Below are 19161 nucleotides of genomic sequence, written 5' to 3' on the forward strand. Positions count from 1 at the left end.
GGGGACAGTATATCAAGTATACATGTTAATGAACTTCTATTTTTTTGTTAAAAAATTTTTAATTACAGAGGGTCTCAGCTAAGAACTCAGAGGGTAGAGAGAAAATTATTTTTTCTCCCCTATAATGCTCAAGTACAATATCATGACTCAAATACAAGAGAAGTTTGTTCCTTGGTCATAACAAAGGTGGATGTTCGTGGGTGGACAGCTTTTTCTCTCTGTGGTGATTCAGGGATCCAGAAATTTTCCATGTCATGGCTCCATCCTCCTGGGCCCTATTATTACTGTCATTCAGGCAGAAGAGGAGAAAAGGTTTGGAGGGAAAACTTCCTTTCTATAGAGTCTTGGTTCAGAAAGGGCCACATCACTTTTGTGTATATTCCCATGCATATACCCAGTTGTATGGACATACTCAATTGAAGGGGAGGTTGGACATATAGTGCCCAGGAAGAGAAAATGCAGTTTTGTTGTATAACAATCTACCACAGAAAGGTCACTGCAGGAATCTCTGAAAGCCCAGAGTACTTATATCCTAATAAGTACACCAGCTTATAGATGTGCAATTTCGCACTGTTTATTCATGGTACGGCCACATTTCCCTATAATCTTTGATGTTTCCTTTCTATGTGACTAATAGTCTAAAAATTGGCAAGCTCTATTCTGCATTTGTCCTTAAGATAACTTTAATTTCTGTGTTTCTGAACCTTCTGTTTCATTGAAATTACCTAGAATTCTGATTATAACCCTCTCAAGTAAGTGCTCCCTTCTCATCCATTGATGCCATTTTCTGGCTTAATGGACATTCTCTAGGGACCCTTATTCATAGGTTTGATGAAGAAAAAGATGCTAAATATTACTGGTGAGAGAATTAACTTATTGCTCATGTCTCTTTTATTCCTCATCTGAGATTAAATCCATTTGTGATTGCATGATACATACCTTATTTGTATAACTTATCAAGGAATAAATTATTCTAGGCAATATCCTGAGTCTTGTGAAGCTCAACATTCAGTATATATCATTTATCTTGACCAACCTTGATCAACTGATCTCTTGACCAGTAAGAGCTCTTATACTCCTGAAAGAAATTAGGCAACCCTAAGAGATTTTGTTATTCTAAAATCACTGCTGTGTTTTCTTTATAATCTGTAAAGTGTTTTCCCAAGTGTTTTAAAAAAATGCATATGATAAATACGATCTGTGATATGTAGAGTCAACCTTAGATTTGTTAAAATAGAAATTCTGTACTCATTGCCAATAGTTCTCCAATCTCATAGCATCATCTCCATTATTCAAATTTCCATATTAGAAAAAAACTTTTAAGGTTTGCTGTCAGTTATTTAAATATACTAAGATAAAACATGCTTAGTTGTTTAAAACATTATAAATCAAGAATAGTGAGCAGTTTCCTCTAGACCAGCTCTAGCCTGCTGGCATCCAGTGAATTTGTCCACCTATTAAAGATCACCAATCCCTATATTGGGTCCATGTTTTTTCCCCTACTAGATTATGTTCCATGCTCTGTACCTTTCCTTTTCTCAAAAACAGGATACTGAATCTTAGATCATAGTCCGTTTTCAAAATGTGACTGAAATGTGAAAGAATAGAACACTCATGATCACATAGCCTCAAAGCAAATGCAATTATCAGGAAAAGATCTAAGAAATATATTTGTGGGACCATGGGAATTTTAATCACTTTACATTTATACAGCTAGAAAAACAAAATGGTAGAAAACAGGAAACTTCTTTAATCAAGCGAAGTCTTTGTGGTTGTGGCTGATGAATATGCAAAAGCTGCTCCAAATTTTTTTAGGGCACAGAGAATTGCCATATAGGCATCCCTAAGAGCTGTTTTTAGGTTAAAAGAAAGGAATTGATTTGTTAATCAAGTATATCAGAGGCTTAAAGAGATACAGACATTTCTGATTATATAAAAAAACCAAAATGACTCCTAAGCAGAACACCTGAATTCTGATTTTCAAGTTAAAATATTTCTGGTAATTAGTATTGTATTCATTGAATTAGTCAATACCCCAAGGCAAAATCTGAAAGTTACATGAAGCTCTAATACAAGATTGTGTATCTCAGAGATGGTTTTCTCAAGAAACTTATCAGGCTTTTACAGAAATCCTACTTCCTCCATAAAACTTTAGTAATTGAAGAGATGGATAATTTCCCCCTAACTCATACCCTTCCTGTTCCTTGAATCCTTAAACCCATTGTTCTACAGTAATTCTTTCTGCTTATATTTTCATTGTTTTGATCTTTTGAATATTTATTCAGCCCTACATATGCTCTTGTTTAGAATCCAAGTTATAGTTGTTTTTATACTTTCAGGCAACTTGACGGATGAATTAATTTCATTTGTTCATTCATTCAAGATTTGTTGAGTGCCTATTACTGCCAGCCACCAGGGGAAAAAAGAGGAGTCAGAAACTGATCCTATCCAAAGAAGAATGATAAGTAGTATGCTTTTGGGGGTTCTCTATTCTGCAGCTATTTGTTTATATATCGTATACCCCTTACTGGATTGAGAATTACTGGATGATCAACTCTTTCTGGATTTCTCCACTTTACAGATTAGAGACTGGAGGCACAGCAAAATTAAATTAGGTCATTTGCTGACACTCCTATAACTAGTACATGGAGAAGTTTGACTACGAACCCAAAAAGTATATCTCCAGAGGTCATCCTCCTATTAATTACCATGCTAATTGCTTTCCACATTTGACCTGTACAAGACCTCACATGTATATTTAATAAATGCATTCGGATTGTGATAGTCAATTCCCATAGGTCATTGATACTCATTTACATGCTTGTACCCTTCTATCAGTCATCAGGGGAGAACACATTTCCCTAAAAATGGTTGTGGTCCAGGATTCATTCTAACAAGGACCTCTAAAACCCAGTAAGGCAGCAGAAATCATTCCACATTTATGTAGCTAGAAAAAAACATGGTAGAAAACAGGAAACTCCTTTAATCAAGCAAAGACTTTGTGGTTGTGGCTGATGAATATGCAAAGGTTAGTCTAAATTCATGGGTCCAAGAAATGGCACCAAAGTACAGTCTGTATACTTGATAGAAACCTGTTAGTCAACAAGAAGCCCCCTCACTGCCCCTGAAAAAAAGAACTTCCTCTATTCCTGTATCCTTGATCATGCGGTAATGTCCTTTAAAGTGGAAATGGTGAGAAATTCACATTTGATAAAGCACAAACCATATGCTCAAACCTTGTTATTTTTCCAGGTGAAATCATGAGAATAATTGCAAAGGGTGACCTGTAAAGAACAGAAAAAGAAGAAAAAAAAAAGGGAAACTCAAGGTGGGGGGTCAAGGAGTAATGGTCTAAGTCTCAGCTGGGCTATGTTCCTGGGGGTCTGACTGTGCAAAACGTCTTTTTAGCACCAGCTGGAGTCACTCTTTTCTTCCATCAAAGGCTGCCTATTCACCATACACAATTCAGAGATCCATTAAGTCTCAGATCTGTAAGAAACTCATTTTAGTGGGGATGAAATGGGAGAGAAAAGATACCATAAGCATAAAGTGACATAAATGTTAAGATACAACAGGGTAGAATTTAGTGAGGGTCAAAGAATTCAAGAAGTGGATGCTTTAACCTAGTCTTTAAAGATATTCACCAAGTGGACTAAGAGAAGAACAACATTCCAGAGAAGAGGAATAGCTTAAGAAAAGGCAGTTAGGAGAGAAACTACAATCAATTTAGCATGGCTAGGGTAATAAACACTGAGCCAAGAATAGCGATGGAGGCTGAGAAATGTTTGAGAGGCAGGCTGGGTATGGTTTTGAAGGGCCCTCTGGGTCATGGCAAAGAGCTTGAAGTTTATACCCTAGGTCAGTGCTTTATTTCCCTAGCTACATGTGGAATCACCTAGGGAGGTTTTAAAAATATACTAATAATCGAGCTGAGCAATCTAGTCAATGTCTGGCAGTGGGGCCAAGTATAATCGTACTAGGTGATTTGATGAGCAATCCGGGCTGGGAATTACTGCTGCTGACAATGGGGACACTTAAGAGGTTTTAAATAAAGATGTAACACGGTTAATTTTTTATTTCAGAAAGATCACCTTGGCTACAGTATGGAGAATAAATAGGAGTCATATGTGAGGTGACAGAAAAGCAATTTGGGAAACTGGTGTGATGCAAATGGAAGATCAGGGCCAAAACTGTGGCAACGAGAAAGCAGAGAAGTAAGTTGCTGCCATCTTCCACACTGGATCCCACAACAGACTAGAATGGATATGTGGGTGGAGGATGGAGTGGATTACAAAAATGACCACAGGTTTTTCCGATGTTTCCACAACTTGCAATCATCTCATCAAGAATCAGTCTGTTTTTCCATCCCTTGAATCTGGGCTGGCCCCGTGACTTCCTTTGGCTGGTAGAATGTGGCAGAAGTGTTGTAATTGGAGTTCCAAGCTTTGGTTCCAGTTTTCTCAGTTTGCTCTTAGTCTTGGATCCCTGTGAGCCCTGAGTCAGTAAACCCAGGCTAACCAGCTAGATGATGAGAGACACACAGTACAATTGTCCTGTCATCTCCGTTCACAGCCTGCCAACCACTAGAAATGAGTGAAGCAATGGCAGGTGATGGCAGATGCATGAACAATCCTGGCTAAGATCACCTTCCATGGGAGATTGTGCTGGACCTGACTTCCTAAACTGTCCAGTTACAAGAACTTTAGTTATGGCAGTTAGTATCATCCATTAAGAGTGACTACTTTAAAGTTTAAAAGCTAGTCTCAAACTGGGTTGTTTAAACCCTGAAACTGGAAAGTCTTACAAACAAAGGAAACATAGTCAACTTAAAAATACTATGGCATTGGCCCAAGGTCATGTTGTCTACCTAGTTGAGTAAATAATCACTAAGGTAACCATCATAAAAATGCCATAGGTTTTTTACTTTTGAAAGAATGTTTTTAATGTATTCCTGTTTTTTCCACATATTGTATTGTTTCTCTTAATGTTTTGTTATTGAGTTGACTAATTACCAATAGCCACACACAGAAAACTATATGCCACATCTGAAATTTATGTTCCTGAAATTTAATCCATAACCACATATGGACATCTGCCTGGATTATGGGAAATGTTTTCTTTCAAAAATCATGCCAGAGAAAGCAAAAGTAATGTTGCTTTATTACTTTACAAAGCCTTTAACAAAAAAGATGGAAATGCTATTTCCCACCCCAAACATATTGACAGACTTAAATTTAGATTTCTTCATTTTTATCTTTCAATATCATTTATAATGCTCCTCTGTATTCAGGTAGCTCACCAAGTCACTGGCTGTTTAAGGCCATCGTATTAAATTTTATTGCTTAATAACCACAAATTTAGCAGCTTTGTTTTATTATTTCACCATTTCACTGGTGAAATGTTTGATTTTTTGTTCAGGGTGCCAAAGGGCTGAAATCAAGGTGTCAGCTCAGGCTGTGGTCTCATCTAGGACTCAGGATCTTTTTACATTCTCCCCAGTGCTGGTGAAATTTATTTCCTTGTGGCTATAGACTGAGGTCTGTCCCTGCTTTCCCTCTAGTCAACTGGGAACAGCTCTCAACAACTAGAGCCCCCTGCAATTTCTTGCTACATGGCAGTTCTCAGCAGGGATGTTTGATTTCCTCTAGGCCAGCAGGAGTGCATTTCTCTGATTTCCTCTTTTGCAGCCAGCTAGAGAAAACACTTATTTCTCCATGATAAGGTCAGGCCCACCTGGACAATCTCCCTGCTAAAATGTCAAATGATTTGGAACCCTACTTATATCTGCAAAATCCTTTTACAGCTGTACCTAGATTAGTGTTTGATGGGATACCTGGGAGCAGGTGCGTATATACTAGGGCCAAGAATCTTGAGGACCATCTTAGAATTCTGCCTACCATAGCCATGATTAAGAGATATGCCTATAATGGCACCATCAGTTCCTAATGAAAATGAGAATTCATGCTATTGGAGTCATTTGTTCCATCACCCATCTTCTTCCTCACAAGGTCCCCAATCAATTAACTGTCCAGTTGGATGTTAGACCTTTTAAAGTTGCAGGGACTGCAAGTATTCCAAAGCTCCTGTAGATCCAAGTGTATGACATGGGAGAGGACCAAGAAGGATTAGAGAACAACTTCAGCACAGTGCTGAGGAAGGAGAGTCACACCTGGGAAAGGCAGCTGCGAATTTCACATACAAGCGAAGGAGAAGGGATGATGCCGTTTTTTCCCCATGGAATTTTACAATTCTTGACATCCCACTCAATGGTACCTGACAATCCAACTAATTTTTGAGGCTATGTTTTAGTTTGAAAAAATGTCAGACTTTTGGATACAGGACAGTTTTTAATCTGAAAGCTCTCTGAATGAGAAAACTGGAAACAGAAGCATCATTAATTTTTCTTTTAACAGAATCTGCAAATTCTACATAGAAATTTTGTGATCTTACATAAAGCATCTCTATTACTTCAGAGCACAAAGAATTAATGAAGAAATGTAGGCAGAACATGGTGTTCAAACCCTAATTTTACTCACCTGCAAACTCCCTTCCATCATAACTTTATTTAAATCATGGCTATGCTCTTAATTAACAATTTAATTGGTTGGTGCTTTCTCAATCCATTTCTCTGGAGGCATGGTTTTCTGTTTAGCTTTCTTGTTTTAATTCTCCAGCAAAACCATAAAATTTAATTAGGAAAGTAACCAGCTTTGTAACAGTGGTTCTAGGTCTAATTAGCTATGCTGTGACCGCACCTTCTCAGGTTTCACTCAACATTGCACAGACATTTTGCATTTGTTCATGTTTTGGATAAGACATTGTGAATTTATAGCCTAAGCATGTATCCCGCTCACTTTTCACTTTTCCAAAGATGCTTAGTTATAGCCAATGAAGTCAGAAAAATTAACTTAAAGCATCCATATATGCTATTAAACTAAGAGCCATCAAAAGGTCAGGATGTAAGGTTGTTACCTCATCATGTGTATGATTTTCCTATTGCTTTTCTATTTGTCATATTTCTGTAGCTTTTCTATTGCTGCAGAGAAAATTACCACAACTGAGCAGCCATTTACCATCTCATAGTTCTGTAGATCACAGGTCCAGGCACAGTAGCCTGGATTCTCTTCAGGGTCTCACTAGGTTAAAAGCAAGATAACAGTTGGGCTGTGATCTCATTTGGATCTCAGGGTCATCTTCCAAGCTCAGATGGTTGTGGCAGAATTCAATTCCTTGTAGTTGTAGGACTGACATCCCCATATCCTTGCTGCTTATCAGCTGGGGGTGGCTCTCACCTCCTCAAGGCCAGCAGCATTTATCACATGGCTCCTGTGGACAGTTCACAACATGGCAGTTTGATTCTTCTTTGAGACCAGGGGGAGCACTTCTTTGACTTCTTTCTCTTTCAACAGCTGGAGGAAATACTTCTTTCTCTTTTCTTTTCTTTTCCTTTCCTTTCCTTTCCTTTCCTTTCCTTTCCTTTCCTTTCCTTTCCCTTCCCTTCCCTTCCCTTCCCTTCCCTTCCCTTCCCTTCCCTTCCCTTCCCTTCCCTTCCCTTCCCTTCCCTTCCCTTCCCTTCCCTTCCCTTCCCTTCCCTTCCCTTCCCTTCCCTTCCCTTCCCTTCCCTTCCCTTCCCTTCCCTTCCCTTCCCTTCCCTTCCCTTCCCTTCCCTTCCCTTCCCTTCCCTTCCCTTCCCTTCCCTTCCCTTCCCTTCCCTTTCCTTCCTTCCTTCCTTCCTTCCTTCCTTCATTTATTTCACACAGAGAGAATGAACAGAGAGCGAGAGAATCCCAAGCAGACTCTCTGATGACTGTGGAGCCCAATGCAGGGTTAGATCTCATGACCCTGAGATCACGACCTGAGCCAAAATCAAGAGTTGGATGCTTGACCGACTGAGCCACCCAGGCATCCCTGAAAAGCTCTGCCTTTAAATGGCTCAACTGATCAGGTGAGGCCCACACCAGGTTATCTCCCTTGTGTCACATAATGTAATCTATCAAGGAAATGACCATCCTATCATATTCATAGGCCCTGGCCAGACTCAGAGGAGAGATTATGCAGGGTGTATACACCAGGGAGCAGAAATTTTGGTGCCATCTTAGAATTCTGCCTACCACACTGTGCTTCAGGGAAAAGGAAGCAACTAAAAGCTCCCTTCCCTTTGGAGACAGTGCATGGGGTGTGCAAAGGAGCTGTTAACAACAGTGCCAGTTCTATCCCATCAACTCCACAGGGCATAAGATGACAGACAGTCATCTTCTTTCTTCTCTGCAGGATGCCTTCTCTGCCTGGCCAGAATTGCTTTCAGTGGCCCAAGTGGATCACTCGATGAAATCATTTGAATTTAAAATGACATCCAGTTAACATGATGCTTTTAGACAGAAATGTATTTAAGCTCAGTGCTTCAAATTTCAACCCAATAAAACTATTTCTTTGGTAAAAAGAAATGAAGAAATGTGCAGAAAAATTAACACAGCAGGACTGAAACTGCTGTTCTTAGAAAGGCCTGCTTGCAAGTGTGGCCATTAGCTGGCATCTGGAAACTTAGGGTGGCAGGATCCCTCCTGAAATCTAACTGAGAAGAGTGGTTCACTGCACACCTAAACTGTGCAAACAATACAGTTCATGCTGAACACCTGCTTTCCTTTGGAGAATCTGGAGTTTTGGTATGTGTTTGGCAGAGGGGGCCTACCTGACTAGGCCCCAGTAAAAACCCTGGGCACTAAGTCTATAATGAGATTCCCTGGCAGACATTATTTCATGTATGTTATCACAGCTCCTTGTTGGGGGAATTAAGAACATCCTGTGTAATTCCACAGGGAAACACTTCTTGGAAGCCTGTGCCTGGTTTTTCCTGGACTTCATGCAATGTGCTTTTTATCATTGCTGGTTTTGCTTTGTATCTGCTTGTTATAATAAATCATAGCTGTGAGTAGGATTATTGGCTGAATTGTGAGTCTTGCAAATCTCTGAACCTGGGGGTGGTATTGGTGACTCAAGGAATAAAGAAAATGAGAACATGATAATATATATACACATTGAACCCAGGCTCCACTGCCCAGCAAACTTGGCCTCATTCCTCTCCATTGGGAAAATGATCAGAATAAACAGACTAGAGGCAGGAGGCAGGCATTATGTGGCTTCTAGAGGGTTTGGAGCTATCTGGATATGTGCTCCAATGCCACATTGTGATCCAGAGCAAGTTACTTAACCTCTGTGTCTCCTAATTTCTTCAGCTGTAAAACAGCAATAACTGTACCCACCTCATAGCTGTTAAAAGGAGACAATTTATAGGAAGCACTGATTATGACTGGTGCAGAGTGACTCAGAGGGGCTGGATGTAATTCTCTCTGGTGTGGAACCACTAGAGCACCGTCAACATTCTGATATTAACTCCCTTGCTTCCCTTCACTCTGCTCCCCTCTTCCTAACCAGACACCTTTCCTTCCCTTCTCTTACTTGTCCTCTAAGCTCCTTCAACATTCAAACCATTTCCTCCCCCAGATCACTACCTTTCCTCAAGGACTAAATGAAAATATTCAGGATTTTTTAAGCGTATACAGAAGTGTGTACAGAAAAGGGCACAATATAATGTGTTCTCATCAATGTCCACAATCCTTTTTATGCTCAACATCTTTTTGTTCCATCTACTACGATTTAGAAGAATTTTTAAGTAACCCTTCCAGTCCTCACTGATGAAATTTTATTACTTTTGATAATGACAAGTGCTTTTCACATATAGAACTATGAGATTTTCTTTTTATAACTTTGTAAGACCTACCATGTAAATATACTTACAAATGGTGTGTGTGTGTTGGGGGGGATTCTTTCACAAATATTTTTTCCCAAATACTTGGTTAAGAGTATTTGTTCTCTGAAATACTGGACTCCCTGGTCTAAAGTAGCTATTCTATTTTTTTCCAATGGTGTATCTAAAACACAATTTTAATGGAGATGGGAGCTTCCATTCAAAAACTGCTTTGCTTCTTTGCAAATGTTCAGTCCCTGATAGGCTGTTCACTTATTGCTGCTGAAAATTCTATAATGGGGTAATGATCATAGGAAAGTTCATGTCAGTATCCCGAAGCAGAGATTCCTTTGAGAAGAAGAGGTTTAGGAAATGTCTGGTGAGCAGTCTCTCTGGTACCGGATACAATCACAATTTGGGGTGATCTCCTGCATTTTCACTTTGAGCCCTTGTAATGAGACCCAAGCTTAAATTAGACAGTGCATGTGTAAAAGCTGGGAATGAGGAGAAAGAAAGGAAATGAATAAACTCCAAGTTCAATACTTCATTTGTAAATACATTCAATATTTAAAGGAAAGATGTCAAAGAGAAAAATCAACCCAACAATAAAAGACCAAAAATTTGATAATTTAAATATCTCCAGAAGCCACTGAGTCTATCCCTCCTCTCTTACCCCCCTAACATCTTCTCCAGGTAGGAATGTTCTCCAGGCATTTAGGACACACGATTTTCTATCCCATTTTGGAGATTAAGAAGGCCTTCTTGATAATCTGCTTTGCTAATTGTTAAAAAGAAGCTAAACCATCCCATATTTTATGGCCTTGCCTCTGTTCTTTGTAGGCATAGAAAAGAGTCCATCATCACACCTCTAATCATAACTTTCTAGCTAAAGCTAACACTCAGTTATATGCAGTATTAGGGAGATGAGAAATTCTCTCTCTCTCAAATCCACAAAATTCACTGAAGATTAAATAATCAGAGCCCTTCAAACTTGGCCAACAGAATTTTCTTATCAGACCCACTGAAACATACCAAAATTAATTAACTTGAATTTATTTTCCTCAATTCACTTCTGCTTGAGTTTAATTAGAATGGAAGTATAGGTGATCAGCAGGAAAATTTTAAGAAGGAAAAGTGAAGCTCTGGAAAATTATAAGTGAAATTCACTCACTCATTAAAAACAACAAAAAACATTTACTGAACTTGTAGTATATTCCTGACACTGACATTACAGCAATGAGAAAAGTAGACGAAAGCTCTCTCATGACGCTTACATTCTACTAAAGGAGATGGAAAATAAATGAACTCATAAATAGATAATGGGTAAGATACATCATATTTGAGTAACCTTAACGTATCCTTTCAAAGCTCTTTCAAGTTATCTCTCTTAGCACTTTTCCCCCTTGGCTAATTAATTCCACTTTTTCAACTCCCATCAGCAAAGCCTTGTAAACATATTACAGGCATAAGGGATAAGTGAATAGAAGCTCTCTTACCTTAAGTTGGTGGTATATTTTCTTCAGTGCATTTGCTTCTTCTTCTGTATCGGGAATAAGTCTAATCACCTTATCACTGTAAGAAAGGAAAAAAAATGGTGTTATTTACCTTTTAAAACTAAGGATTTAGCCAGCCCTACTGCTTACCTCTTAAACTAACTCTGCAATTAAGAATAAAAAGAGCAAAACTCTGGCCTGGACCAATACCAGCAATACCTGGACCAGCAGGTATTTTATCCAGTTATTGTTACTCTCAGCTCACATTGTTGTTGTTTTAAAGATTTGTGAGAGAGAAAGAGAGAGAAAATGAGAGAGAGTAGGGGGGAGGGCTGGAGGAGAGGGAGAAAATCTCAAGCAGACTCCCCGCTGAGTGTGGAGTTTGATCTCACAACCCCAAGATCATTACCTGGGCCAAAATCAAGAGTCAGAGGCTTAACTGACTGAGCCACCCAGGAGCCCCACATTGGCCTTTTTCCCCCTGCCTTAAAACGACTGGTTTTTCCAACAGCTTTTAAAGATTACATACTCACATTTAAGCAGAGAAAGGCCAAAAACACAAGAACAATGGTAACAGGGCCAAACTTTCATGAATAGCTCAGAGCAGATACCAAATAAGAAATTTCTGATGACAGAAGTAAAAACACTCTCTTGAAAAACTCAATGCTTAAAAGGAATGTGACTTTCAGTAAGAGAGCATATGAAATCTATACACTACGGAAAATTTCTGGTTTGGAATCTTCCTACACTGAAAACAGTAAAGATAAGCTCATCTCTACTGGCCATCTTATTTCTGTAGTATAGAACTTCCCAAGTGCATATGGGGCCAAACTGGAGGGCCACCAACTGTTTCAAGTGTGCCACAAGATATCAACGGCTATAAAATTTTTAAGTGATAAAAATTTAAAATTTTTTACTGCCATTAAAATTGTACCACAGCTGAAATTATATTTGAACACTCTAAAAGTTTCTTTCAGTAAAGATCGTGAATTATTTAAGAAGACTGGATGAGTCGTGCTATCTGCCAGAGAGTTCTCTATAGCGGTGACCTCCCCCCAAGGTGTGTCAGACAGCTATTATCATTTTTATGTCATGATGAGGACAGGTTGGAAAGCACAGCTCTAGTATATAATAATCACAAATGGTTCAAAATCAAAAATGGTATTTTGCATAGAGTGTAGTTATTAAGTATTTATTAATGGATTGGTATAAAGGAGATCATTGAGAATAATTGGTTTCTAGAGGAAAAGAGTTCCCTGAACTAAATGGAGTACAAGAGGAATATTTTTCATAGCCCTCTACAGCATTTTACAATGACTGAAGATAAAGTAGATTAATACTACACACACACACACACACACACACACACACACACAGCACGTAACAAAAACTCTAGCAGTTCACCCACAACTTATCTCTTCAACCTCAAAGTTATACTGGAGTAAGAACGGAATATGCACACTTTTCCATGGGTTTACTACTTAGATGAATAGCAGTGTCCAAGGCTAGGTAAGATTAATATGGAAGTCATTGAACCACAAGGGAAGCTTCCGGATTTGTTGGAAAATTATTCATTAGGGCTTTGTGTTCATTTCCAATCACTTCAGCTTTGTTATTTCAAATGATCCCGTTATATCTTCTTTAGTCCTATGCATTAAAAGGCCCTTGGCTTGGTGATAATTTAGTATGTTTCGGGCACTACTATCCTAATATGTCACTTTAGTTTCTTCAAAATCACACAAAAGCACCCCTCGGTATCAATGCCATGAAGTCTATTTTTCCAGAAAGAATAAAAGAAAGTAGTGGCAAAGAAAAAAATCAGCAAGTCACTGTGAAACAACTCCAAATACGATCTTTAGAATTCAAATGTAATTTACACCTTTTCTCTTTTTCATTTCTGGTGCACAATTTTCTGTCCTTTGTTTTTCCTGGATTCATCATATCCTGGACTCTCCCACCTGACCCAATATAATTCTTGGCAGAGAAAGGCAACTCCACTGGGTGATACGGTTGTTTTTGAGGGATGGATCACTTGACAGCTTGCTGAAAAACACCTCCATCTGGGGCCCTATCAGCTCCTCAAGAGTGCAAAGAAAGCAATCTGTAGCTGTTTTACAGCCATAGGAAGATTTTTTTTTTTTTTAAATGATGGATAATTCAACCTGGTAATTGGTTCCTCTTCTGTGAGTTTAGGATAAAAGGTGACCATGCCTAGGATTATTTACCTCTGAAAGTGACTGCTCAAACCCAGGTTTGTCACTTTTATCACAAAAAGTTCACTTCATCACAGCTTGCAGAAATTCTCAGGTGTGACTTGAGAAATGTGTTTGATTCCTTATCAGAGAGCAGAGAATAAGGAAAGTTATTTAGGAAAACCCATGTAATGTCATGTTTTGCAAACCCATAAATTTTATTAGACTAACCAGTAACCAAAACCAACAAGAGTATTCCATTCAGCATACAAAACCAAATATCCCCCAAATGCCCCATTTGTTCCACCAAACAGAAAGCTTGCTCTCCCTAGATCTGATAGCTGGTCTTTTTTTTTTTTTTGAAGTGGCGAACAATAATTCAGTACTACACTCAGGAAGATTTCAGCAAGTACAGTAGCTCCTGGAACTCAGAGAAAAACTAGCTTTGCACAACTATCGAAGGTGAATGCAGCGGCTTTCCTTATAACTGATGGTTTTTTTCAACCGCTAGGTGGCAACATCAATATAAGACCCCTTGGCCCTTTGAGATTAAGTTCAGAGAATCCAAGATCTGCTTGGGGGTTGAGGTTAGGGAGCTGACTGGGCAACTAGCTGCTCTTATGCGCATGTGTTTGTAAATCAGATATTTCTATGGGAACCTATGTGAAGTTTTCATAGAGAACATAGGCATTTTATTTTATTTTATTTTTATTTATTTTTTTAAAAGATTTTATTTATTTGACAGAGATAGAGACAGCCAGCGAGAGAGGGAACACAAGCAGGGGGAGTGGGAGAGGAAGAAGCAGGCTCCTAGTGGAGGAGCCTGATGTGGGGCTTGATCCCATAACGCCGGGATCACGCCCTGAGCCGAAGACAGCCGCTTAACCGCTGTGCCACCCAAGGCCCCAAACATAGGCATTTTAAATCACAGTTTAAGGATGTTATATAGATGCAGAGTATTCCAGATAACGAATCACTCATGAATACTTAAATTTTGTCCCCTTGCCTTGCAGGACAAATAAGGTATGTCGCTATAATGCTAGCACCAAGTGGCAAGTTGATTACTGATCCTAATGTACAACCCCACGAATGAGCCTATCGAACACATTTAATCAATTTAAAAAGTAGTATTAAATGAGTAATGAGAACACCCAGAGAAGAGTATTTGGCAAGAGAGCACCTTCTCTAACCTTTTACAGTCTGTCCGGGGTTCAGTTTCCTCATCAAAGTAGTGAGCAATGAACTAACTCCGTTGCCTTCCCATTTTAAAGTTCTAAGACTACACTGCGTGAAGCTGATGCCTCCCGGTACTTATTGCTCTGCCTTGACTGCAACACCTAGGGAAGAATGTGTTTTATGGGCAACTGGAGAGTCGTCAGATTCCTTTGGAAAGACACAGATCTGAAGCTCCAGATTTTTCCTTCTGGGTCTTGGCATGAACTTTCACAATTGATTCCATTATTAAACTCTAAATTTCTTTGTAAGTTACAGAGCCAGTTTATAAATCTATGCTTGTAAAAATGAAAATATTACAGCAGCCACAAAATAAAGTTCCCCTTCTAGTTCTCTTCCCCACCAAACCTCCCATTGTCCCCTAATGGCCTTCGTTAATTTTTTGTGACCCATTAGTGACTCCTTTAGGTTTACACTGTGCACACACACACGTTTCATAGCATTTTATAATACTAATTTGTTTTTATTTTTCACTTAACACATTACTTTCAAAACACTTTTTAAAATAAATGGCTGGATTCTATTTGCTAATGTCTTATTTTGGAGTTTATGCCTATCTATATTCATAAGGGAGACATTTTAAAAAATAAACTTTTCATAAACCAAAAAAATGTTCTTTTTGAATCACCCTTGTTTGATTTTGGTATCTGCATTAAGCTATCTTGATAGAATTGGAAATTTCCCACCTTTGTAATATACCTCAACAAACTGAATGACACAGAAACTGTGTCCCTGATTGTTTTTGTAGTATACACCCATAAAATTATTCAAGGTGGGACCAATTCTCCTTCCCCCCCCCTTTTTTTGCAGTTGGGGGTTAGATATCTACCTTTTTTTTTTTTTTAAATTTTATTTATTTGTCAGAGAGAGAGACATCCAGTGAGAGAGGGAACACAAGCAGGGGGAGTGGGACAGGAAGAATTAGGCTCCCAGCGGAGAAGCCTGATGTGGGGCTCGATCCCAGAACGCCAGGATCACGCCCTGAGCCGAAGGCAGACGCTTAAACCAGTGAGCCACCTAGGCGCCCCTAGATACCTACCTTTTAAATTATTTTGTGGACTATTCAGTTTTCTTCCAGGCTTTTTGAGTTAATTTGGCAATTTACATTTCCTGGAAAAACATTTGTTTGTATAAATAACAAACTTAATTAAAACATCTTATAATTTAAGGCATTTTATCTTTATCTCTAGCTTTGTCCCCTTTCTATGTCTTAATGTTATTTGTGATTTTAAATATAAATTCTTTAATCAGACTTTCCAAAGATTTTATTGGGTTTTAAAAGTCATTGTTTTTATTGATAAGTTATATTTTTGTGTGTATATCATAATTTCTATTTCTATCTTTATGAATTCTGTACTTCTTTCTTTAGATCTACTTTGTTATGCATATTTTAATAGGGGTATTTTTATTGATATTCAGATACAAGTTGGTAATTTCAGGTTTTTATAATTCAACTCATTTAAATTAAAAAAAAAAAAATTTCTCCTGGGGCGCCTTGGTGGCTTAGCCGTTAAGCATCTGCCTTCGTCTCAGGGCGTGATCCCAGGGTCCTGGGATTGAGCCCTGCATCAGGCTCCATGGTCCTCTGGCTGTCCTGCTTCTTCCTCTCCCATCCCACCTGCTTGTGTTCCTTCTCTAATTGGCTGGCTGTCAAATAAATAAAATCTTAAAAAAAAAAAAATTTCTCCCAGGCCCCATCCCCTGCATCTGACAGCCACCAATCTGTTTTTTTTTTTTTTTGGTTTCATATATAGAAGATCACATAATATTTGTCTTTCTTTGGCTTATTTCACTTAATACGATACCCCCAGTGTTCATTCATGTCACAAATGGCAAGGTTTCCTTTTTTATGACTAAATAATACTCCATATTGTGTATTTGTGTACACACACACACATACATATATCACTTTCTTTATCCATTCATTCCTTGATGGTCTCTAGATTGTTCCAATATTGGCTATTGTAAATAATGCTGCAGTAAACATGGGTTGCAGATCTCTTTTTGAGTTATTTTCTCTTGATAAACATCCACAAGTGGAATCGCTGGATCATATGGTAGCTATACTTTTTAAAAGAAACTCCATACTAATTTCCATAGTGCTCGTATCAGTTTATACTCCCCACCAACAGTGCACAAGGGCTTCCTTTTCTCCACATCCTTGCCAACACTTATATTTTTGATAGTCATTCTAAAAAAAGGGGGTGATATTTCATTTTGGTTTTGATTTGCATTACCCTGATGATTAATGATGTTGAGCACCTTTCCATGTGCTTGTTGGGTATCTGTATATCTTTTTTTAAAAAAGGTCTATTTAGATTTTCTGCCCATTTTTTAGTTTTTGGCTATTGAAATGTATGAATTCTTTATCTATTTTGCATACTAGCTTCTCATGGGACAGGTGGTTTGCAAGTATATTTCTCCCATTTGGTAGGTTGACTTTTCATTTGGTTGATGCTTTTCTATACTGTGCAGAAGCTCCATTTGATGTAACCCCCCCATTTATTTTTGCTTTTCGTATTAGATTCAAAAAATCACCAAGACCTATGTCAAAAGTCTTACTGTCTATGTTTCCTTTTAGGTGTTTAAGGATTTCAGGTCTTACTTTGCATCTTTAATTCATTTTGAGTTGATTTTCATGTATGGTGTAAGATAACAGTCCAGTTTCATTCTTTTGCACATGGTTGCCCAATTTTCCCGAAACTGTTGAAGAGATGACCCTTTCTCTATAGTATATTCTTGGTTACTTTGTCATAATTGATTAACCATATATGTGTAGGTTTATTTCCAGGTGCTCTATTTTGTCCCATTTATGTGTTTTTATGCCAATACCATGCTGTTTTGATTACTGCTTTGTGGTATACTTTGAAATCACAAGTATGATACCTGATTGATTTGGCTATCCAGGATTGATATGATGCCTGGTAAATTTGTTATTTCTCAAAATTACTTTAGCTCTTTGAGGTCTCATTTCATACAATTTTTGGGATTTTTGTTGTTGTTGTTCTATTTCTGTGAAAAATACCATTGGTATACAGATGAATCTGTATATTACTTAGGGAAGTATGGGCATTTTGACAATATTAAACCTTCCAATCCATGAACATGGAAGGTCTTTCTACTTATTTGTGTCTTATTCAAATTCCTTCATTAATGTCTTGTAGTTTTCAATACACATCTTTCACCTCTTTGGTTAACTTGATTTATAGGCATTTTATTCTTTTTGATGCAATTGTGAATGGGATAGATAATTGTGGTTTTAGTTTCTCTTTATCAAAAGTTACTTTGAAAAATGTTAAAAATTCTACATATACCTTTTAAATATGTTTAATTATGTTATTTAGATCTTCTATCCTTATTGTCTGTTAAATTTGACAATTTTTGATAGAATTTATGTAATATACCTACTGTGATCTTGTATTTGTCAGTTTAACTTAAAAACTCTTAATTCACATATTTTGATGATATGTAGGTATATATAAGTTCGTGACTACTGTATCTTCTGGATAGAATAAAGCTTCTTTTTTGGCAACTTTACAGCTTTGATTTATTTATTAATAATTTTTTTTATTATGTTAGTCACTATACAGTACATCCTTGGTTTTTGATGTAAAGTTCCATGATTCATTAGTTGCGTATAACACCCAGTGCACCATGCAATACATGCCCTCCTTACTACCGATCACCAGCCTATCCCATTCCCCCACCCTCCCCCCGAAGCCCTCAGTTTGTTTCCCAGAGTCCATATCCTAAAATGTATCTAGAAAAATCCTTCTATGGGTTATTTAATGCTCTTTAAATTCCTTTTTTTGCCAAATGATTGGTTGGGACAGTTTCACCTATGTCTTTCTTATGCTTTTTCTCCCCCCACCTTTTTTTTTCTTCTTTCTTTTTATTACACAGATGTGTTTCTTGGAAACATCATAATGCTAAATTTTTAAAAATTTAGGAACATTTTTCTGACTTTTAACTAGAGAATTTTATTTATTCACATTAATTATATTACCTAATATGTGTGGTTTTTGGGTTTGTTTTTGTTTTGTTTTGAGATAGAGAGCACAGGCAGGGTTGGGGGAAGCACAGAGGGTAGCAGACAGAATCTCAAGCAGGCTCCACCCTCAGCATGGAGCCTCACTCGGGGCTCAATTTCATGACCCTGAGATCATGACCCAAGCCAAAATCAAGAGTCAGATGCTCAACCTACTGAGCCACCCAGGTGTCCCTCTTTTTTATAATATAAATTTAATACGCATAAAAAGGTAAGGCATATACATTAGCTAGTATTAGAACATGTATACATGCGTGGGTTTTATTTTATTTTTTATTTTATGGGTTCTTGCCTTTTCTTCTTTCTTTCTTGGAGTTAATTCTCTGCCAATTTTTCTTATCTAGTAGTGTGCAAGCTATGCATCTTTTGTCTATTTTTTTAGTGATTTCTTATAAGTTTTACAAACTAACATACTTCATGTCTAGAATTAAGTCTTTGTATTTTCCCCTC

At 37.9% G+C, this 19161-nt stretch overlaps 1 protein-coding gene across 1 annotated transcript in view; it reads right to left on the bottom strand.

Moving 5' to 3' along the window:
• CPA6 (carboxypeptidase A6) overlaps positions 1-19161 on the bottom strand; it is a 409345-nt gene that overhangs the window by 165728 nt on the left and 224456 nt on the right. Inside the window, exon 5 of the mRNA XM_057307941.1 lies at positions 11242-11317. Within this exon, the coding sequence (XP_057163924.1) occupies positions 11242-11317 (76 nt within the window). The remainder of the gene's footprint in view (positions 1-11241; positions 11318-19161) is intronic.

The sequence above is a fragment of the Ursus arctos genome, unplaced genomic scaffold (genome assembly GCF_023065955.2).
Source record: "Ursus arctos isolate Adak ecotype North America unplaced genomic scaffold, UrsArc2.0 scaffold_6, whole genome shotgun sequence".
Taxonomy (NCBI): domain Eukaryota; kingdom Metazoa; phylum Chordata; class Mammalia; order Carnivora; family Ursidae; genus Ursus; species Ursus arctos.